Below are 23,899 nucleotides of genomic sequence, written 5' to 3'. Positions count from 1 at the left end.
CTACTCAATAATTTCAGCTGATGGGTGGACTTTCTAGACCCAAAAGCAAAATGAAAAAAATAATACTTGCCTCCGGGATTAGTGACCACTTGGACTGCGGTCTTTTCATTAAATCTGTTTGGATAGAATTAGAAGACTGCAGTCAATCTAATTAGCAGCAGTGGTAACGTGACACCCAATAAGTGCCATGGATGCTGGCGGATCGGCAGGTGATGCAGAAGCGAGTGCAGATGAGTGGCACAATTTCAGGAGGTAGGATTTTTCTTTCTGAACCCATTAAATATATCTTGTAAAGTTGAGACAGCCCATTTAAAGATATATACAAAAAGTATTCAAGAGCACTCTGCAATTAATATATGAACTCCAGTAAGAAGGCTTCTTAAAAAAACTAACGTGTGTCAGAGCCAGCATTCTTGCTGATTATTAGGTGATCAAATACTTATTTCATGCAATAAAATGCAATTTAATGATTTAAAAATCATACAATGTGATTTTCATTTTTTTTTTTTTTTCAAGATTCTGTCTGTCACAGTTGAAGTATACCTACGATAAAAATTACAGACCTCTCCATTCTTTGTAGGTGGTAAAAATTTGCAAAATCAGCAGTATCAAATACTTTGTAATTGAATGTATAGTTATTTCCGCAAACAATATCCCTTTAGTGTAAAAAAAATCCCAACGTTTCAGATATATAGCCACTCAGAGCAATGCTTCAAGATCATACCAAAAATACACCTTAATACTGGATAAAAATCACGTAATTTACCTTACTGGTGAATAGGTATCTGTAGCTCTGAAGTGGCTCACTGAGTGGAGTGGCAGTTGTGATGTGAAAGAGAAAGCCGTCCTGTTATACAGGTCCTTCTCAAAAAATTAGCATATAGTGTTAAATTTCATTATTTACCATAATGTAATGATTACAATTAAACTTTCATATATTATAGATTCATTATCCACCAACTGAAATTTGTCAGGTCTTTTATTGTTTTAATACTGATGATTTTGGCATACAACTCCTGATAACCCAAAAAACCTGTCTCAATAAATTAGCATATTTCACCCATCCAATCAAATAAAAGTGTTTTTTAATAACAAACAAAAAAACCATCAAATAATAATGTTCAGTTATGCACTCAATACTTGGTCGGGAATCCTTTCTATAATATATGAAAGTTTAATTGTAATCATTACATTATGGTAAATAATGAAATTTAACACTATATGCTAATTTTTTGAGAAGGACCTGTAGAAGGCTTCTGTAAGTAAATCTTCCTGAGCGCTGCCCCGGCCGGTGGCAGATGCTCCACCGCTCCTGGTTCCCACATTGCGGTACCATGTAGTCGTGTAGTGCAGACTCTCTCATTCCGCAATTGCTGCAGGACCTTCCGTGACCTGGGGTGTGTTTCGGACCAATATCTTCCAACTAGTTTCGGAAAGAACGCAGTTTCCTTCATCAGGGTTCCCTGTACTGTAGTCTGCTCTACATGCTAGCGCAATGTGGGAACCAGGAGCGGTGGAGCGTCTGCCACCTGCTGGGGCAGCGCTCAGGAAGATTTGCTTACAGAAGCCTTCTATAACCGGATGGCTCTTTCTCATCACAACTGCCACTCCACTCAGTGAGCCACTTCAGAGCTATGGATACCTATTCACCAGTAAGGTAAATTACCTGACTTTTATCCAGTATAAGGCTGCCGTCACACTAGCAGTATTTGGTCAGTATTTTACATCAGTATTTGTAAGGCAAAACCAGGAGTGGAACAACTAGAGGAAAAGTATAATAGAAACATATGCTCCACTTCTGCATTTATCGCCCACTCCTTGTTTTGGCTTACAAATACTGATGTAAAATACTGACCAAATACTGCTAGTGTGACGGCAGCCTCAAGGTGTATTTTTGGTATGATCTTGAAGCATTGCTCTGAGTGGCTTTATATCTGAAACGTTGGGATTTTTTTGACACTAAAGGGATATTGTTTGCGAAAATAACTATTGTGGTGAAACGCTACCTAAGTGGGTTGGGGAACATTCGCTTGGCACGGGATTTAAGCACTCAGGCATGGTTTCTCCACGTAAACAGTCCAATCCGGTTTATTAGACATCATAAACCACATGACATACAGTCTATTATACACATCAACGGAACATATTAACCATCGACAGTCTGTTCCAATGGCAGATCCGTGTCTGCCCGTAACCCCTTGTTACATGGAGTTACCTTTCAGGAGCTCCGGCTCCACACACTGACTCCTGCCAGTGCTGGTTCCCAGGGGAAAGCTGCCTCACTGGGATCACCTTCCTTGTGACCAGGGCACCTCAGCTATTCCAGACCCACAGTAGGAACTGTAGCTTCCCCAACACAGAAACCGTCTCAGGCTCTGTAAATGCAGCCTCTCCATGCGCTTCCAGGAAGTCCAATCACAGGCACTTCCAACACACAGGCTATCAGTCCATGGTCTCACCAGGTGCATACAGGACTCCGGTCCATCCCAGGACAATCCAACACCCTGACCATTCCAGGACTCACACTCTCACCAGGTGCTTGCAGGACTCCAGTCCATCCCAAGACAATCCAGCACCCTGAGCGTTCAGGACTCACACTCTCACCAGGTGCTTGCAGGACTCCAGACCATCCCAGGACAGTCCAACACCCTGAGCGTTTAGGACTCACACTCTCACCAGGTGCTTGCAGGACTCCAGTCCATTCCAGGACAATCCAACACCCTGAGCATTCAGGTCCACATTCTCTCTAGGTGCTTCCAGGACATCTCCACTCACAGGAAACTCCAACACCGACCTTCCAGGTCCACGGTCTCTCAGGTGCTTCCAGGAAGACTCCACTCACAGGAGATTCCAACACCGACTGTCCAGGACCTTGCACATGGACCAAAGAGATCCATACACTCTGACCATGTGACCAGACCTCAGTCACATTATATGGTTGTAACCACTCCCATAGGTGGGAGTTGTGTATGGCTAGATTGACCCGCCCATCTCTCATAACTAGCGTTGACAGCCTCCCATTACAATTATACAAAAAACACATTTATTTGTGGGACTACAGGCCCCAGAACATCTTTACCTCAGGCTGACAGTGCAGAATATCTTCCTCTACGACACACATATCGGCCATTTACAATCCTGCTGGACTTTGTCTCATCACCATAATTATGCCTCCAAGCGCATCCTGAAGTACACACACAGCGCCCCCTGGCTGTAAAATGGGTTACCGCACCACACTATACATTCATTTACTGTACATAATCTTTTTCAACAACTTGAGTGGTGTGTTGTTCTGGTTTTTGCAGCAAGAATCCCCCTGCTCTCCATTTTTACTTGCACCTCCTATTATTTATTTTGGTGTATCAAATACTTACCTTCCCCACTGCATACAGTATATAAACGCAACACTTATGTTTTTGCTCCCATTTTTCATGACCTGAACTCAAGATCTAAGACTTTTTCTGTGTACACAAAAGGCCTTTTTCTCAATAATATTATTCACAATTTTTTCTAAATCTGTGTGAGCGCTTCTTTTTGCTGAGATGTCCACAATAAAAGGCTACTCTAACATGTTCAGTTTTACTGTATTGGTATTGTCTGGGTGACTCAGAAAACCAGTCAGTATCTGGTGTGACCACTAGAGATGGGTAGACCCCTGGATGTTCGGGTCCGGTGGGTTCGGCTGAACAGTTACAAAAAGTTTGGCTTCGGGTACCAGAACAGAACATGGACTCAAACCTGAACCTCGAACCCATTCACTTGAGTGGGAGGCCCGAACATCCAGTGTTTGCTGCGCTGTCATGTGCAAACACTGCTTCTGATCGGCGGTGAAATCATCCCCGCCGGACAGAGAGCCGCTGTTCCCACACTGTCAAGAGACAGCTTGAGCGCTCAGCTGTGATCTGAGGCATAAAGTTAACCTGCAGTCACTGATGTCAGCTGATGGGACTACTGATCCCATCATCTGACACCTGCTGCTGCTAACAATAGTGAGAGCAGGAGCGGCGGATGTGAGAATTCATCAGCTGCTCCTGCGCTGTAAATAAATAATTAAGAAAAACCCGGCATGGGTTCCCCTGTATTTTTGATAACCATCCGGCAAAACTCACAGCTGGCGGCTGCAACCCTCAGCTGTCAGATTAAACAAGGCTGGTTATTAAGAATAGAGGGGTCCCCAAACTTTTTTTTTTTAAGAATTTAAATAAATAAAAAAAATGTAGTGGGGTCCCCCCCATTTTTGACAACCAGCCTTGCTAAAGCAGATAGCTGTGTGCTGGTATTCTCAGGCTGATAAGGGGCCTTAGATATTGGCCCTCCCCCTGCCTAAAAATAGCAGCCCACAGCTGCCAGAAAAGGCACATCTATTAGATGCCACAATTCTGGTGCTTTGCCTGGCTCTTCCCACTTGTCCTGTAGGGTTGGTAAATGAGGTACATATTTGTGGGGTTGATGTCCCCTTCGTATTGACAGGTGACATTAAGCCCAAGGCTCTGTAATGGAGAAGCTCCTATAAGACACCTATCCAGAGTTATATGATAAATAAAGACACAGCCAGAATAAAGTCCTTTATTTGAAATAAGGCTAAACACAGTTTTCCATTTTTATTAAAAATAACACACACAGTTATAACACACACCTAACGCCTATTCCATCGAAGCCCTCATTGTCCTGTAATAAAACTAAAATAAAAAAAGAACAATATACCATACCTGTCTGTCATTGACTGGAAAAAAAACGGTACCGGAGATATCCATATCTATGTGTGTAATACTTGCGGCACACGTGTGGCAACCTTGTTCTGGCCGCGTGCCCCATTAGTAACACATGAACGGCCGACAGGGAAGAAGCGCTACAGTAAGCGCTGTTCCCCGGCACCAGGTGTTGAAGATGGCTCTCATCATTCATCCCTGCTCTGCCAGCGATCGGCACGAGCAGAGGAGAATGATGAGAGCTATATTCATGTCAGAACAATGACAGCAGGTGGGGTTTTTTTGGGACTATTACTCCCATCAATCTACACCTGCTGCCTCTAATAAGAGTGACAGCAGGAGCAGGTGATGGGGGTATTCCTCACCTGCCATCTGCTCTATAACTAAATAAATGAATGAAAAACCCAGCATGGGTTTTCCCCTATTTTCTATAACCAGACAGGCATAACTCACAGCTGGGGGCTGCAACCCTCATCTGTCAGCTTCAGCAAGGCTGGTTATCACGAATAGAGGGTTCCCAATGCTGTTTTTTTAATTTTAAATAATTAAAAAAACAACCTGCTGTCCACCCATTTTTGACAACCAGCCTTGCTAAAGCTGACAGCTCTGGGTTGGTATTCTTAGGCTGGTAAGGGACCATGAATATTGACCCCCCAGCCTAAAAATAGCAGCTGACAGCCACCCAGAAAAGGCATATCTATTAGATATGCCAATTCTGGCGCTTTGGCAGGCTCTTCCCACTTGCCCTGTAGCGGTGGCAAATGGGGTTCATATTTGTGGGGTTAATGTCCCCTTTGTATTGTCAGGTGACATCAAGCCCATGGCTTAGTAATGGAGAAGAGCCTATAAGACACCTCTCCATTACTAACCTATAGTTATATGGCAAATAAAAACACAGCCAGAATAAAGTCTTTTATTAGAAACAAAACAAAACACAGTTTTTCATTTTTATTTAAAAATAACAAACAGTTATACTCACCAAAAGCCTAATTCCACCAAAGCTCTCGTTCTCCTGTAATAAAACTAAAATAAAAAGACAACAATATACCATACCTGTATGTCGTTCTGTCCCATGCAGTAATCCATGTCTGGGGGATAAACAGTTTCAACCTGTACGGTGCGAAAATGCAACCGTCCAGGCTGAGAACCACTGGTGAATGAGCTGCTACGAGCGCAGCATCATTGACCAGCGGTGACATCATCGAGGTTCCCAGTCAGGCTGGACTGCGGTGACCGTGGAAAATTGCAAGTGATGATGTCACCGCAGTTCAAGCTCAGTGTCTTCACAGCGGATCACCGTGAGAATTTCAGAGCAGGGGAGAATGATGAGAGCCATCTTCAGCACCCGACGCCGGGTAAGGCTACGTTCACATTAGCGTCTTTGGGCGCAGTGTCGTCGATGCAACCCAAAACGCATGTCAAACCGCATACACAACGCAGCGTTTTTTGACGCATACGTTGTCCTAAAATTTTATTATTCTTGACACAATTGAAGATAGAAACACCCAAAAAAGTGTCTAGACACTATAAAGAGAAAGACCACCAATGGGATAGAAGAGGGTGGGTGTAATGGAATTTGTGTATATATACCCTTGCAGAGATGAATTCCTCCCATTTTGCTTGTGTTTCCAGCATCAAGATGGAGCGTCCCATGGAGAGTATCTACATGAATATGGAGTTGGATTTTGCCTTGGCTAATGCTTATGCTCTTGTCACTGTCTAGAGACTTCATCACTTGTTTTTTACTCAAAAGGCGCATGTGTCGAACAACGTGGGTCAACGCAGGCACCTGTGCCCTATGCGTTTTACATAGACACTAATGTGTTTTTTTGGCGCATTTACAACGCAAGCGCGTTGCATGCGTTGTTTACCGGAAATTTGGCACAGGAAAAATGCAACATGTAGCGTCGGCCACGCCCTGTCTGGTGCGCTCAAATGACGCATGCGTTGTACAACGCTTGACAATGCATACCGGCGCATGTCTATGCGCCCCCCATGTTAAAGATAGGGGCGCATGACGCATGCGTCGGTATCCGTCGACGACGCTGCGCCCAAAGACGCTAATGTGAACGTAGCCTAACAGCGCTTACTGTAGAGCTTCTTCCACGACGCCGATGCATGTTACACGGATGACATACATATGTATTCTCCATGTGCACATGTGCGGGACAGTTTGTGGCCTGTGCTGATGGTAAAAAATGCACATGTCTACGTGTGGTGCATAAGGACACTCAGTCCGTGGAAGCACACTGACATGTGCACAGACTCATTCATTTGAATGGGTCTATGTGTGTCAGTGTCTCCGGTATGTGTGAAAACGGTCACCACATGTACTGGAGACATGGATGTGTGAAAGAGGCCTAAGGCAAATTTATAAACAATATTTGAGATAAAAAAGGCCTTTTCTACACATAGAAAAAGTCTTAGATCTTTGAGATCAGCTCATGAAAAATGGGAGCAAAAACTAAAGTGTTGCATTTATATTTTTGTTCAGTGTACATATACAGTGGGGCAAAAAAGTATTTAGTCAGTCAGCAATAGTGCAAGTTCCACCACTTAAAAAGATGAGAGGCGTCTGTAATTTACATCATAGGTAGACCTCAACTATGGGAGACAAACTGAGAAAAAAAAATCCAGAAAATCACATTGTCTGTTTTTTTAACAATTTATTTGCATATTATGGTGGAAAATAAGTATTTGGTCAGAAACAAACAATCAAGATTTCTGGCTCTCACAGACCTGTAACTTCTTCTTTAAGAGTCTACTCTTTCCTCCACTCATTACCTGTAGTAATGGCACCTGTTTAAACTTGTTATCAGTATAAAAAGACACCTGTGCACACCCTCAAACAGTCTGACTCCAAACTCCACTATGGTGAAGACCAAAGAGCTGTCAAAGGACACCAGAAACAAAATTGTAGCCCTGCACCAGGCTGGGAAGACTGAATCTGCAATAGCCAACCAGCTTGGAGTGAAGAAATCAATAGTGGGAGCAATAATTAGAAAATGGAAGACATACAAGACCACTGATAATCTCCCTCGATCTGGGGCTCCACGCAAAATCCCACCCCGTGGGGTCAGAATGATCACAAGAACGGTGAGCAAAAATCCCAGAACCACGCGGGGGGACCTAGTGAATGAACTGCAGAGAGCTGGGACCAATGTAACAAGGCCTACCATAAGTAACACACTACGCCACCATGGACTCAGATCCTGCAGTGCCAGACGTGTCCCACTGCTTAAGCCAGTACATGTCCGGGCCCGTCTGAAGTTTGCTAGAGAGCATTTGGATGATCCAGAGGAGTTTTGGGAGAATGTCCTATGGTCTGATGAAACCAAACTGGAACTGTTTGGTAGAAACACAACTTGTCGTGTTTGGAGGAAAAAGAATACTGAGTTGCATCCATCAAACACCATACCTACTGTAAAGCATGGTGGTGGAAACATCATGCTTTGGGGCTGTTTCTCTGCAAAGGGGCCAGGACGACTGATCCGGGTACATGAAAGAATGAATGGGGCCATGTATCGTGAGATTTTGAGTGCAAACCTCCTTCCATCAGCAAGGGCATTGAAGATGAAACGTGGCTGGGTCTTTCAACATGACAATGATCCAAAGCACACCGCCAGGGCAACGAAGGAGTGGCTTTGTAAGAAGCATTTCAAGGTCCTGGAGTGGCCTAGCCAGTCTCCAGATCTCAACCCTATAGAAAACCTTTGGAGGGAGTTGAAAGTCCGTGTTGCCAAGCGAAAAGCCAAAAACATCACTGCTCTAGAGGAGATCTGCATGGAGGAATGGGCCAACATACCAACAACAGTGTGTGGCAACCTTGTGAAGACTTACAGAAAACGTTTGACCTCTGTCATTGCCAACAAAGAATATATTACAAAGTATTGAGATGAAATTTTGTTTCTGACCAAATACTTATTTTCCACCATAATATGCAAATAAATTGTTAAAAAAACAGACAATGTGATTTTCTGGATTTTTTTTTCTCAGTTTGTCTCCCATAGTTGAGGTCTACCTATGATGTAAATTACAGACGCCTCTCATCTTTTTAAGTGGTGGAACTTGCACTATTGCTGACTGACTAAATACTTTTTTGCCCCACTGTATTTATATATGAATACACTAATAATTGTAGACTTTCGAACATGCACTGACAGACTGTTAATGTGTCACAGTAGTATAAAATCTGCAGTAAGATGGAGCTACTGATTCAGAACTGTTATTCAAGGAGGAATGCCTGCCACGCCTGGAAACAAGGAGGTGAAAGGCTGTGTCGTAGTATGTTGCGTAACATGAAAGTTGAGAATAACCTTTTAAATATGCAAATTGTTCTTTCTATCTTTTCTCCATACCCTGAATCCATGTTACCAGTGCCCCATGATGTAATTATGCCTGTGTTTACCCTTCAGAAAGCGTTCCTACAGTTACACCGAATAATGAAAAGGTAACTTACCCTGTGCTCATCATCCAGTATGCGATACACATTGTTTTTAAATACTCTTCCTCTGATGCCAGCTCGGTCCAATTGGAATGGAGGAATCTCTTTCATAAATGTTATGTTTTCATCTTCCTCATGCAAGTCATTATATATTTTGCAGCTTAATGGCATTAAGATATACAGCTTCAAAGTTTCTGGAAACCTCAATAAATTGTTGTTTTCTTCATTGAATTTTTTTACCAAATGTTTTAAAGCTATAAAACAAATGTGCAATAATCAAATGAAATATTAAAAGTCATTGGAAATGGAGATGAATTATATATTATTTATAGATTCCCATACAGCAACTGATACTTGGTAATCATTTTCTGTTATACCTGATATCTTGACTGTTGCCAACATCTAAATACACTCATGAGCAATACCAAGTACACCCTCTTTGAATCCTATGGTTTTACATATGAGGATATAATAAAAAAAAATAGTTCTTAGTAGGTCTTAAAATTTTGTAATGAACCCCTTCATCAGTTTGGGTTTTTATGTTTTTGAATTTCCATTTTTTGCTCCCATTCTTCCCAGAGCCAAAACCTTTTTTTTATTTTTCCATCAATATGGCCGTGTGAGGGTTTGTTTTTTGGCGGGACAAGTTGTACTTTTGAATGACTCAATTGGTTTTGCCAGATAGTTTACTAGAAAATGGAAAAGAAAATTCAAAGTGCGGTGAAATTGCAAAAAAAGTGCAATTCTACAATTGTTTTTTGTTGTTGTCTTTTTATCATGTTTACTAAATGCTAAAACTGACCTGCCGTTATGATTCCCCAGTTCATTACTAGTTTGTAGGTACCAAATATGACTAGGTTCTTTTTTATTTAAGTGGTGAAAAAAAATATTCAAAGTTTCTAAAAAAAAATATAAATAAATAAATAAAAGTCGCCATTTTACGAGACCTGTAGTGTCTCCATTTTTGATGATCTGGGGCTGGGTGAGGGCTTATTTTTTACGTGCCGAAATGACATATTTATTGATACAATCTGTGCATGGGCGTAGTTCCCCGTTCTTCTTCTGCACGAAGAAGAACCCAGCCCCTGCATGTGACACTGACTTCCTAATGAATCCTCTTGCCCGATTTTCCTGGATGTACTGTGACATTGCCTCCGTCTCCGGGAGAGATAATGGATAGACTCGACCCCGAGGAGGCTCAGCACCAGGCAAGAGGTCAATAGGACAGTCATAGGGGCGGTGAGGTGGAAGGGTCTCCGCAGCTGTTTTGGAGAACACGTCCGCATAGGGCCAATATTGCTTGGGGAGAGAGGATAGATCTGTGGGTACCTCAGTAGTAGCAACCTGAAGATATTCCCTCTGACATCCACTCCCACAAGATTCACCCCATCCCAAAATTCTGCCTGTGGACTACTCAATATGAGGAGAATGGTACCGTAGCCAAGGCATCCCTAACAGGACCTCGTCAATTCCCTCAGGAATGACGAGCAGAGATATAATCTCCTGATGAGATGGTGACATGGACAGAGTGAAAGGGATGGTCTGGTGTGTTATCTGTGAGGGCAGTGTTGACCCATTTACCACTCGTACAGTCACTGGTTGAGCTAACATTACCAGGGGAATTGCGTGATGTTGGGCGAAGGCAGATTGCCCTTCGCCCCAGAATCCACGCAGAGCTCTATCGAGTGGGAAAATGGGCCTATAGTAATTGTCCCCTTAAAGGACAATTTGGAGGCAGACGTCGCCGTGTCTAGTGTACATCCACCTACTACCACTAGACGCTGACGTTTTCTCAACCGCTGGGGACATCTGGTGGCAAGATGTCCTGACTGCTGGCAAACATGACAAACCTGGAGTGCACGAGCGGTCCGGGACTTAGATCCCGCTCGTGACACTTCCATGGCTTCATGTGACTCAGAGGCCTGGACTGGAAATTCCATAGGTTTGGCAAAGGTGGGAGCCAGCCGAAACCTCTGCCTAAACTGGGCTCACTCTAACCTCCGCTCGTGAAAACGGAGGTCAATACGAGTGGACACTGCTGTTAACTCCTCCAGTGTGGCAGGAATCTCCCTAGTGGCCAGAGCGTCCTTCACGTGGTCAGCCAGCCTCCTCCAAAATATCGGAATAAGGGCTTTATCCGACCACTCCAGCTCAGATGCTAGGGTGCGAAAGTGGACGGAAAAATGGCTGACCAAGGACAAGCCCTGAGTCAATGCCAACATTTGGAGCGCCGTATCATGGGTGACATGAGGTCCTAAAAAGACCTGTTTCAGAGTGCTCAGGAACAACAAAGCACTCTGCACCACATGATCGCCACACTCCCACAGCGGCATAGCCCACTCCAACGCCCTGTCCGACAGGAGAGACACAATAAATCCCACCTTAGCCCGCACTGTGGGGAAACGTGCGGCCAGAAGCTCGAGATGTATAGAGCACTGACTCATGAAACCCCTACAAGACTTACTATCACCAGAAAAATTTTCTGGCAGCGGGAGGTAAGATAGAGTCGGAACAGGGGTGGCAGTGGACAAGGTTGCTGCAGCCACGCTAGCAGCCTGAACAGCAACTGCGGTTACATCCACAGCTGAGGTTGTGCGCTCGAGAGCTGCCAACCTACCCTCCAGCTGCTGGATGGACAGCAAGGATTGCTGTTTGTCCGTCATTGCTAGCCAGACCCTGGTGCTAGTGTAATGTTAGGGCTAGCAGAACGCACCAAATTATAAGAGAGATGGTATAAGGTGCGTTCGCAGCCCGGGGTCCACCATGCAGAGATGGAACCTGCTGCTGAGTAATGACGGACTATATGGTGGTACAATGTGGATACACACACGGATTAACTTCACCCTGTGTGAAGGAAGCAAACCCTGTTGCATCACAGGGCCGCGGTACCACACCAAGAGCGCAAGCAAGGAGTCTCAGGACTCTATCCCAAGACACAGGGTTAGAGTACGTGCAGACCACTTGTGCTCGACACCGCAACTGGGGTGTCAAAGTAACAGAAAATATAACAAAGCACAAGAGTGCGTGCTGTGCCGCTTTGACGGATGCCACTAACCACCCAGACTTGAGATAGGAAAGCACTCTGTAAGTGCATGGCGCTGCACTGACGGTTACAGCTATAGACGCTGTATCGTGTGTCTTTATGTTGACAGCTTACTCGGGCGCTAGACAGAAAGCATCCACCTTTTCCGAACTGTCATACACAAGGGAGGGGATTTAAAAGAACGACTTGCACTCATTAACACACACACGATTCCAAATGTACACTAGCGCATGGCCGTGCGGCCATGCAAACCTTTTATAGCTGCAGCAAGAACAGGACCTTCCCAGAAGGACCAATGGGAGTCAGCCACAGAAGAAGAACACCTTCAGGACCTTCCTAAAGGACCAATGGGATTTGCTGCAGTATCTAAGCATGTGACCCTTGATCTCCAATGAGAGATCTTGCCCTGGGCATACTCAGAAATGGAAGAGCATGACTTAGTCCCAAACACGTCTGCTCGCCGCTGCCCAGTACTGGCTACAATGGCAGAAGCTGGAAAGGCAGCAGTAATCAGTCATCCAGTATCAGCCTGAGCTAGATGCTGGGACCGATGTCTCCGCTGAACAGACTCCACTGCGGCTGGAGAAGAATGGGAGACCACGGCAGAGATGGTTCAAGATCCCCCTGTGCAGAGGTGGGATTTTGACACCTAACACACGATGCATCAGAGCACTGTGACTAAGACATTTAATGGATAGGAACCATTCATGTTAAAAGATCACTTTGACATGGGTGGATGGCTTTTGCGCTCTTTGATGAAAAAATTCTAGGTTCTAAGTAGTTTATGTTTTTAACACTTGCAGCAATATTGGAGATCATATCTTTATTAGTCTCAGTGTGCGGACGCATAGTGTATGTATATGTATAAAGATTGTCACCAAATTTTCCTAAATGTGAAATGAGTACTGTGACCTGTTAAGGCATACCAAAGAGTGGTAATTAGTAAAAATAAAAACATTTAGGAATAATAGTATAATTTCCAAAGCGGATCACAAAGCTCAAAGAAAGGCTTGTTATACCTGTAAGATCTCAGCCGACATTACAATATGCAGGAGCACTCGCTCGACCAAGCACTCCTGTGTTTTCTATGAGAAAGCCACAGACTGACAAGTTGACAGGAGGCTTATCTCAGAAAGAACAATGTGATCGGCAGTCTGAAATCGGAAAAGTGGCATCTACATCACTCCAGATCATCAGTTGGCCATCGCAGGCATACACATTAGACTATCGGCTGAACACGTTGATATCAGCAGGCGCAGTCAACATTAGTGTAATGTGTATGGGGTACTATACCCACCGAACTGTTTCAGACCTTCAGACTAGGTGTTTCATGAGACCAGGTAAGGCTAGATTATGGTAATATTTATTTTACTATATACCAGATCCCAATCACAGTGTGTAACAAAGTTAAAGTAAAGTTTCCTACCTGGCAAGACAAACTTTAAATATCCAACGTAATAGGACCATGCAAGGCCTTGAGCCACATTCAACTTCTTCTTTTCAGTTATTTCAGATATCACAGCCTGTGTTGGGTTCTACAGGAAAAGGTATGTTACTGCTGTTAAAGCCCAAATGATATATGCCTTGCTTTGCTGACAATTTTAACAGATTTCTATGGCATGCTATATACCGTACATATCACAGAAAATATACCAAAGCATTATTTGCAATTTTAGTAATTTTTCATCTGGCTGCATTGAATCATTATTCTAAAGGGAACTATTGGAAGTAAGCGATGGGCAGAATAACGCACAGTGCCCTTCCTGTTCAGAGCTGAAATCTTTTTTGGGATTTGTACAAGTGATTAAGATGACTAACTGAAAAAGCCACTCAAATCTTATATAATGTCACCAATGTTAGATAAATAATAATGCTGTTTTCAGATATGATAACCATAATTTAGATGGCTTATAGTGTCCATATTTTGGGCGCAATACCAAGAGTTCATGTTGTTATACTGAACTACATGTTGATCACCAAGGGATTCTTAGAGCAATAAAAATGTTGATTTTATAACCTCCTGAAAAGTGGCCTAAGCAGTTACACTACAAGCATTATTATAACAGTGACATTTTACAACATGGATTGACCATTAATTGTAATCAATTATATTGATTGATTAGAGATGTTGCAGAAAATAGATCTAGGCATTATACACGGTTAGCGTTTCAATCAAAATTATTCAAACCTGATTGCAAATTTAGCAAAATTTACAAACTTTCTGCTGTTTGCAATAAACCAGTCAAACAAGAAAATTGTACATAGTCCAACAGAACTAATAAAACAGTCCTGGTGGTCAGAGAGTAGGACTGACTGGAGGCCCGGAGGAGGTCCAGGCACGGATCATAAAGACGGCTGAACCATTCTACATTGAGTCAGCGGAGATCCTGCTATATGAGACCAGAGAGCCCCGTGAGAAGTAGAAGGTACACGAGATCTGAGAGGCCCATGAGAGGGGAAAAAGCTGCCAAGATTCAAGAGGCTCATGAAGGAGGAGAAGGAAGCCAAAAAGTGGGAGGAGGACCACCGCCCTCTTCAAGCCAGGAGGTGGTGATTCGGTGATGAGTCAGATCTGCTAGCACAGTTGGACCTAGAACAGGCCACCCTGAAGGCAAACGAGTCCCTAGCCCTGAGGCACCCCATGACTGGCAGATTCCCAGCCTGTACCCCTACACGCAAAGAGAGAAGGTAGGGGGAGACTCCTAAAAATAGAGAAGTTTTGCATTGGGTGGAATAAGGCAATAAAAGAGCGTAACTGGGAGAAGAAAAGAAGGACCGAGCGCCATAGAATTTGAACAGCAGTGCTCTTCCGGGATACTCCTGCTCTTTAATATTGTCTGGGGGATTGGGTTAATTCGGGAGTGAGGGAAAGGAATTCTGTTTACATCAGCCGCATTGATGTCAAGAAGAAGGAATATCTACCCCAAAGGCTCCACAGTCTATATCCTGGAGAGGCTGTATGGTTTATGAAGGAGGACGGGCTGTGAGGCTGGTGAGCTGTGGGAGTGGTTCACCCTTGCTCAATAGCGGATATGGAGAGATGGAAGAAGGAGCTGAAAGGAGAAAGTATGAAAAAGGGATAGATGGCTCCGAAAGGTGAATGAATGGGTGGAGGAGGAAAACCAGCGGTGTGACACTTGCCTACAATTTCGGATAGGGTTGTGTTGGGCCTGTAGTGAGAGCAGTGTAGCTACCCAGACAGGAGCCCCAGAGAGCAGAGTTAAAAAAAATGTGAAGGTGACCCAGGGGGCTGTGGATTTTGTGTGTGTTCATCAGCCTCAGCCTCATGTTACACCGCAGCGGGCTGAACAGCCGAAAAAGAGAAGGAAATCTCCCTTTTAAGGGACACTGTCACCTGAATTTGGAGGGAACAATCTTCAGCCATGGAGGCGGGGTTTTTGGGTTTTTGATTCACCCTTTCCTTACCCGCTGGCTGCATGCTGGCTGCAATATTGGATTGAAGTTCATTCTCTGTCCTCCATAGTACACGCCTGCGCAAGGCAATCTTGCACCTTGTGCAGGCATGTACTACAAAGGACAGAGAATGAACTTCAATCCAATATTGCAGCCAGCATGCAGCCAGCGGGTAAGGAAAGGGTGAATCAAAAACCCCAAAACCCCGCCTCCATGGCTGAAGATTGTTCCCTCCATATCCAGGTGACAGTGTCCCTTTAAGTTTGACGTTAAGGAATGGAGTGATCCTGAATAGCCTTGAAGACAACCTGAACTTACAGTTCTCTTGAATTAAAGGACCATCATTTAAGAAGGGGTGAGTTCCAGAACACCCCTATCCCTGAAATGGTTGGAGACCAGTCAGGTCTCGGAAAAGACGTCTTAAGTTTGGAGCTAAGAAATTCCTGTTGATGGTTCAGCATTAACAACCTCATGGCCGTGTAAAGGACTGCTTGCAGTTTAAGGGATCTGAGGTACTGTTTGAGATACCCTTGAGGCCAGTTGGGCCTGTAACAGCCAAGTAGGCTTGATCTTTATTTTTATTGCTTTTGTTTTGTTGTGCCTGTTGTGCCTTTTTCTGCTGGACTGCAAGGGCATCTATCAGGACCTGATACCTTCAATAACAGAGACTGTTATTTTCATGGACACACTGATGGTTTCCTTGGTCCTTACCAAGAAGGTGTGATAGTTTTAAAAAGTTATGGATTTGTGCTCGGGACTGTGTTATTGATCTTCTAGGTTCCTTGACCTGGAAGGGCTGGACATCTGTTACGCCGCCTAATGCTCACCTTTCTGGCCGGCGCACTCCCGATGCTCCTCACCATCTGGATTCCCTGGTGCTCATCCCTTCGGCGGTCTGCACATGCGCAGACGTGCCCCTCTCGCCGCTGGGGCTTCTGGGAGGTCGTGACCTGTTGGCTCCACCCCCAATATGGCGGCGCCCATTGGGTATTTCTCTCCTGCATCCATCCAGGTAAGACGCCTTTGCGTCTATTGTGTTTGTCGGCTTCTAGCCGGCGTCCCTTTAGCTTATTTGGCTCCACTAGCGTTTACCCTGTCTAGGCTCATGTCTCATTCTCGTCTTCTGCCTTTCCTGCCAGTTCTGTGTTCCTGCCGTCCTTGTCAATCCTGTGTGCCACTCATCCTTGCCAGTCCTGTGTTCCTGCCGTCTCATCCAGTCCAGTGTTCCTGCCATCTCATCCAGTCCTGTGTTCCTGCCATCTTGCTAGTCCAGTGTTCCTGCCGTCTCATCCAGTCCTGTGTTCCTGCCGTCCCGCCAGTCCAGTGTGCCAGTCCTTCCTGCCTGTCCTGTGTTCCTGCCATCTCATCCCGCCCTGTGTTCCTGCCGTCTCATCCAGTCCTGTGTTCTTGCCGTCTCACCCAGTCCTGTGTTCCTGACGTTCCCCATTTATCGTGTATCTCCTCCATATCGGTTAGTACTTAGTCTCAAGTAGTCTCTGCCCATTCGGTGTCTCTTCTGTTCTGTAGCCTTGGTAGGTCCATCTCTTTTCTGTCCTCTGACCCATCTTTGGTCCAACCTTCAGTCGCACCTTTGGCTCCGGCAGTTGCGGCTTCACCCTCCTTGGGCCTGTCCCAAACACTCCCTGTACAGGGGGTGGCTCCATCTGGCCCGCTTGCCTTCGGGGCTTTGAAGCCGTGACCCAGAGGGTCCACTTCTCAGATCCTAACAACATCCAATGGAACAGAAGATGCCTATATCAAGACTTTAGTCCTGAATGCCTTATTGTGTTTTATTATGTATGCCCTAACTATTTTTTTAGGTCCTAGATGGTCACGGAACACAATAATTAAAGAATGGGGAAGTATGAGGGTTGCGTGGATGGCACTCCATCTCCCTGACAAGCCCTGACATTGTTATGTAGGAAAATGTTTTTCATTGCATTGTATTCTATGGTTATCCTTCTGTAGGCTGCAGTCCCTGCTAGATAGGACAGGGTTAACTGTAAGTTCAGCCCATAGTGGCGAGGAGTATTGGGAATCTGTGGGTTAGTTGAAGGGTTAGGGAGTTTTAGGAAGACAAAAGTAAAGGCACCCTATGTTTAAGGTGATCATCACCCGGGGTGCGTGTGGATCAAGGAAAAAAGAAAAACAAAGAGTGAGAGGAAGCAACTAAGAAGAACATTATCGGTGGCAGCGAAATACGTTTAACAGGCGAGTTGGGAAAGAGGACGTACGGCCAGAAACTAAGTGTCTCTGGGGAACAGGTAAGTGTTAGCCAGGTCTTGAAAGCTGTGGGTCTGAGAAGAGACGAGTCAGCAAGGCTGGGGACACACTCAGTAAGGTGGCAGGCACAGTCGCATTGTTACATGATTCAAGAAAAGTGGTCTGAAGGGTAGTGGTCACTAGAAGAGCTCAGCTAAAGTGTTGCTATATTTAGAAGAATTTGTAGCTTTCTAACTTGTTCTGTAATTCACCAACTGTGCAGCTGAAAAATGTTAATTGAAGACATGCCTGTAATGGGAGTGGTGGAACCAAAGTGCCATAGAGGGGCCTGGAGGGGCATGACTAGGTGAGCAACTGACTCTTCGAAGAGCTCCTGATGATGGGGTTAGGCGTGGCTCCTGATGAACACCAGTTGCTATTTCAGGACAAACCAGGGACGTATGGCAGCTGATGCCCAAGTGACTGATAGCTGTAACGGACCAGAAGGAGAGGACAGCTCATATAGGCAGGAACTGGCAGGTGCAGACTGGTGTGAGTGATATACAGAATGGCACAGCAGGTGCAGGCGGGTCCAGCTGATATACAGACTGGCAGGGCGGGTGCAGGCAGGTCCAAATGTTATATAGTCTGGCACGGCCGTGCAGGCGGGTCTGGACAATATACAGACTGACACAGCAGATGCAGTCAGGTCCGGCTGTAATAGAGATGATGAAAACATACTGGAACCAATGAAGTACATAATACATATTCCTAAAAAAGGGGTACTCTTAAAGATACAATAGAAAATGAATGAAGACCACATTCTTAAAGGGGCTGCACACACCATCCTAAAGTGTCCTCAGCCAATGACTGGGAGACACTTATTATTTAAGGCACCTCCACCTGCATGGAGGTGCCTGTGCAACGTTGTTAGTCTGTTCCCAAACACACTTGCTTTTTCTCAGGTCCTTGTCTGTTAGTTACTGCTAGTCCTGCTAGTGTCTGTCCACCCCTAACCTCCTTGCTAATATTTGCCATGTCAATCTCTATTACAGCCGGAAAATGCATGAAGACCATAGAGAGCTTTAAGTACCGTAACAATAAATTGGATACACTGCGGAGTTTGCTTACTTATAAAGTAGTCACCAAAGAAAAAGTATGTAAAGTTACAAAACGCAGCCCCTTTAAGAAAGAGGGAGAGCGCGTATGCCCTTAGCACAGTGCTCAGGAATCTGCATTCTGTACTCCAGGTAGCAGCTGTTCTGCCCATCTTAATGTGCAGAAAGTTAATTATCATGTTATTCAAGTTGTGGCCACTGGAGGTCATCAGTTGCCTACTTTTCATGTTGTTTACCAACCTTTCCCTCCTAAGAGCAATGTCTTATGGGTTAGTTCCGCCCACATTCTTCTTGTGAAGACAAGCTTCAGTAGCCATTTTTCCTTAGATCTGAACAGAGGCACACGTGCTCCTGTCTCGCTTACTTCCTTACCCCTGTCCTAACGGATCTCGGTACGTTTATAAAGGTTTAATGCATCTTATGTTTTGTGTTAGTATTTAAGCCTTATGCAGCTCCTATAGTCAGTTATAGTTAGGCAGATGTGCTTTGCAGCTTGCAGTTAGGTTCAGGTGTACTCTGCATGTAGATACAGTAGATGCATTCTTGTATAGAATAGGGCAGTGCTGTTAGAATTACTGTGTAATGCACTCTGTATAATTCTTGCTGTAATGTCCCAGTTATTTATGTGATTGCACCCTGTATGTGCATATACTGAAATGCTGTTATTCTTTACAGTTTTTCACCAGTCATCCACTATGATCAGTCATCCACTATGATTATTCACTGAACATCCACCTTGTACATCAACATCATTCACTATTCGATCATCTACTATGAATACTGTCCACCATTGTTGTTCAACGTTATAGTTTTGGTTATCATCACCCTAATAAATAAGACTTAAGCATCAACACAGTCTGTTTACTGGGATGTGGATGAAGGTTTAGCCGTATGTTGGAATCCACACAGCATCCTACGTGGAGGAAGACAGAACAGCAGCCGATGAGGAAGTGAGTCATCCCTATCGGGGGAGAGGTGCAGTGTGATGGGATGCCGGCATTATATTGCCACTGTATTGTAACCAAGAGAAAGAGATCTGCATCTCCTGCTGTTCTTTGTGTATAAGTCAAATTGTCAGTACAGAAAATCTTGTGTTTATGGACTGGTGTGATTTCCTGTTCGTCAGGCCACGGGGATCGGAGCTGTACATTGTGTGGCAGATCAGAAGACTAAAGGTACCGTCACACTAAGCGACGCTGCAGCGATACCGACAACGATCCGGATCGCTGCAGCGTCGCTGTTTGGTCGCTGGAGAGCTGTCACACAGACAGCTCTCCAGCGACCAACGATCCCGAGGTCCCCGGTAACCAGGGTAAACATCGGGTTACTAAGCGCAGGGCCCGATGTTTACCCTGGTTACCATTGTTAAAGTAAAAAAAACAACCACTACATACTTACCTACCGCTGTCTGTCCTCGGCGCTCTGCTTCTCTGCTCTGGCTGTGAGCGCCGGGCAGCCGGAAAGCAGAGCGGTGACGTCACCGCTCTGCTTTCCGGCCGCTGTGCTCACAGCCAGAGCAGAGAAGCAGAGCGCCGAGGACAGACAACGAAGGTAAGTATGTAGTGGTTGTTTTTTTTACTTTAACGATGGTAACCAGGGTAAACATCGGGTTACTAAGCGCGGCCCTGCGCTTAGTAACCCGATGTTTACCCTGGTTACCAGCGAAGACATCGCTGAATCGGCGTCACACACGCCGATTCAGCGATGTCAGCGGGAGATCCAGCGACGAAACAAAGTTCTGGACTTTCTTCCCCGACCAGCGATATCACAGCAGGGGCCTGATCGCTGCTGCCTGTCACACTGGACGATATCGCTAGCCAGGACGCTGCAACGTCACGGATTGCTAGCGATATCGTCTAGTGTGACGGTACCTTTAGGAGGTGTCCATTATGGAAACTTGTCTACACACACATCAAAGCAAGACCCCATTTTTCTGACGTGGGCGGGGTGTCGGATAAGAGAAACTCGTCCGTGGTTACCGACCTGTGCCTGATTACACCTTTATAATCTAAGAATGCCATTGTACAGGAAATCATCCCTTTGAGAAATGGGCAGAGATTCCTTGGAAATGCTGTCTGAAGCTGTTGTTTGGTTTTGCATCATGTTGGCATCAGGTCATCATAACAGCCAAAGGGTTCTCAAAAAAGTGCCAAAGACAGTTGTCATGAAGGGGCTGAAATTACTCTGAGACTGCAGTAGTCATTAAAAGCATCATTTTGAGATGAAAAGGCAGAACATTTTTAAATGTTGCTAATAAACTTAATTTAAAATTAGGGTTGAATAACATTGATTGTAATTGGACTTATTAACAGGTTATGTCATATTTTACAGATAATTTCTCTATCTTCTGTGATATAGAAATTACATGTTTTACTATGGAAAACATATAAACATGATGATGGATAGAATTTCATTATCACACTGTATGTTGAAGAGCCAGCATATTACAGTATATAATCTAACCTCTGCATTGCATCTTGTTGAAGATCATAACTGCTGGAAACAGAGGATTATTGAGATGTTACTATTAGGTTTATTGTCAAGGAGAGCAATTAGATAGAAAATAACTCCGAGAAGAACATACTGTATATCTAAAAAATTGTTTTTACTGCAGCATGTTCTCTTCTGTGAGATATTTGAAACTACTGAAAGGGAAGTTCTAGCTTTCAAAAGGCAATTAGCCTGTTGTGCAATCTGGCTAAAAGAAAGAAGAAAAAAAAATCCATCACACAATACATCATAGTAATAAAGCCTTTGTATGTATGAGAAACGTTCCCCACCTTCTCCTGTGCCTCATGATAGTGACTGGCATGCATAATCCTAACTTCCAATTCTCATCATACACTCGACATAGCTGCATGATTGCAATGAAACATTTCCCATTCCTCCCTTCCATTCAATGACAACCAACGTGTCACCTCACAGATAGTATTTGGCTAGAATGCCTATGTTTAGAGTGAAAAGAAATGCCATAGTCCTCATTACACAACTGTGCTCCCCCAGTGAATTAGAGGTGATCAGCTGAGTGTCTATATTTTTCTCCCAGTACCGAGCTCTGAGAAGAGACCTCAGCATCATGTCCTATCAGTTGGGGATTGTCTCTTCCCGTGGTACAGACTCCTGCTCATGTTGGGGACCTACCTGCTTTGCTTGGAGTTCTAAATCTCTGATCTCTTATAAGTCTACATTATTAGATTATGGTACGTTGTGCCCCCCTGGGAAGATTTCAAAATATAAAAAGTGGGGATGCTCTCCACTAAACTGCATTGGCCCTGTTGGGGATGAGGCTTGTTAAAAGCAGTGGTCATCATATCTACAGTTGTGTTCAAAAGTTTACATACTCCGGCAGAATTTTTTAGTGTTATCATTCATATTCTCTGAAAAAAGGCCAAGAAAGCAAAAATTCTGGCGGGGTATGGAAACTTTTGAGCACAACTTTATATAATGTATTATATTAAAATTCTATTACTTCATCTATACATGTAAGCCTATCCATAAAAATAACATATTAATAATTATGATACATAATGTTAATTAGTACATACCTGCAGTCCAAAACACCTGCACAGAAAATTACAGAGAAACAGCAATACTACATTTATCATTACTGGCAATGGCTCTTCTTTGTAAAGAATGTAGCAGAAAATAGCAGTAAAGATCATAAAAAATGTGTTCCTGGAGCTCACACTTGCTTGAAATGCCTTAAGGTAGTCTCCATTATACCTTTAAAAATGGAATATAATTAGATCATTTTATTATTATTAATATTATTATTATGTTCCACAAAGTCTTTAGTACTTGCTACTTTTCTCAACCCTATAAGTATTGTACTGTGAAAACGTTTATGATAGGTGTGAGAGAAAATGCTGAAAAGTAAAAATGCGTTAAAAAATAGAAGTGTTAGAGGTTTATTTTAATCAACAAGTAATATGCAAAGTGAGTGAGCAAAAGAGAAATCTAAATCAAATCAATATTTGGTCTGACCACTCTTAGCCTTCAAAACAGCATCAATTCTTCTAGGTACACTTACACATGGTTTTTGAAAGAAATCAGTATGTTTGAGGTCGTTGCCCTAGTAAAGAATACATTTGAGGCTAATAAGATGCCTCCCTTTAGGTATTGCATGATGGAAAAGTGTCTCCCTGTATTTCTCAGCATTGAGGACACCAGAAGATGGGAAAAATTGAGGACCCTAGACATAGTGGTCAACCAAGGAAACTTGCAGCTGATAAAAGTCACTTCATGGTTATTTTTCTTTTCTTGTACGTCCAGATGATCAGTAAATGTTGCAGGTTGGATGCTCTGTACTTGTGCAGCATCCAACCCGCAGCTGCCAGATGTTACAGCTAGTGGATGTGATTTAAAAAAATCCCATGCCCACTATGCATCCAGAGATTCCCTGAGGTTCATCTGTGGAGACGGACATGTGGCGCGTCTTTCCAGACCACAGCATGTCTATTTCACCTATAGAATGTATTGGACGCCGTGATTCCGCATAGTTCAGTGAACACATGCAGATTTACCTTGGTTCAATAGACAGCAAGCTACATCCAAAGCGCTGCTACTTCGGATCAGGTGCACCCAGACTTCGAATTGAAGGCAAAGTGTAGTCACACCATATATTGATTATATTAATTTGATTTATATTTGTCTTTTGTTAATTGCTAGAAATAAACTATGCATAGTACTGCTTTTTGAAAGCATCCTTACTTTTTATGATTTTTCTATACATCTGCCTAAAACTTTTGCACAGTACTGAATATTGACACAAGCAGAAAATAAATGACTATAATGAGTTAAGGTGAACAGAAACATTCATTAAAACAAATCTGTCACCAGGTTTTTGCTACCCCACAATCAATGAGGTCCCTTGGCTTCTGTTTGCATCAGTCATACAATAGATCCATTTTTTACATTAATTCTATTTGCCGGTTTTCTAAAATTGTAGCAAACAAACAGAATTTCAAAT

General features: G+C 43.9%; 1 protein-coding gene across 1 annotated transcript in view; it reads right to left on the bottom strand.

The window, feature by feature from the left end:
* STING1 (stimulator of interferon response cGAMP interactor 1) overlaps positions 1-23,899 on the bottom strand; it is a 126,895-nt gene that overhangs the window by 64,880 nt on the left and 38,116 nt on the right. The window contains exons 3-5 of the mRNA XM_069761967.1: positions 22,476-22,653; positions 13,623-13,731; positions 9,169-9,407 (exon numbers count right to left, since the gene is read on the bottom strand). Coding sequence (XP_069618068.1) covers positions 9,169-9,407; positions 13,623-13,731; positions 22,476-22,653 — 526 coding nt within the window. The remainder of the gene's footprint in view (positions 1-9,168; positions 9,408-13,622; positions 13,732-22,475; positions 22,654-23,899) is intronic.

Source organism: Ranitomeya imitator, chromosome 4 (genome assembly GCF_032444005.1).
Source record: "Ranitomeya imitator isolate aRanImi1 chromosome 4, aRanImi1.pri, whole genome shotgun sequence".
Classification (NCBI taxonomy): Eukaryota; Metazoa; Chordata; class Amphibia; order Anura; family Dendrobatidae; genus Ranitomeya; species Ranitomeya imitator.
The sequence above is the reverse complement of the archived record's forward strand: the minus strand, read 5'-3'. Positions and strand labels throughout refer to the sequence as shown.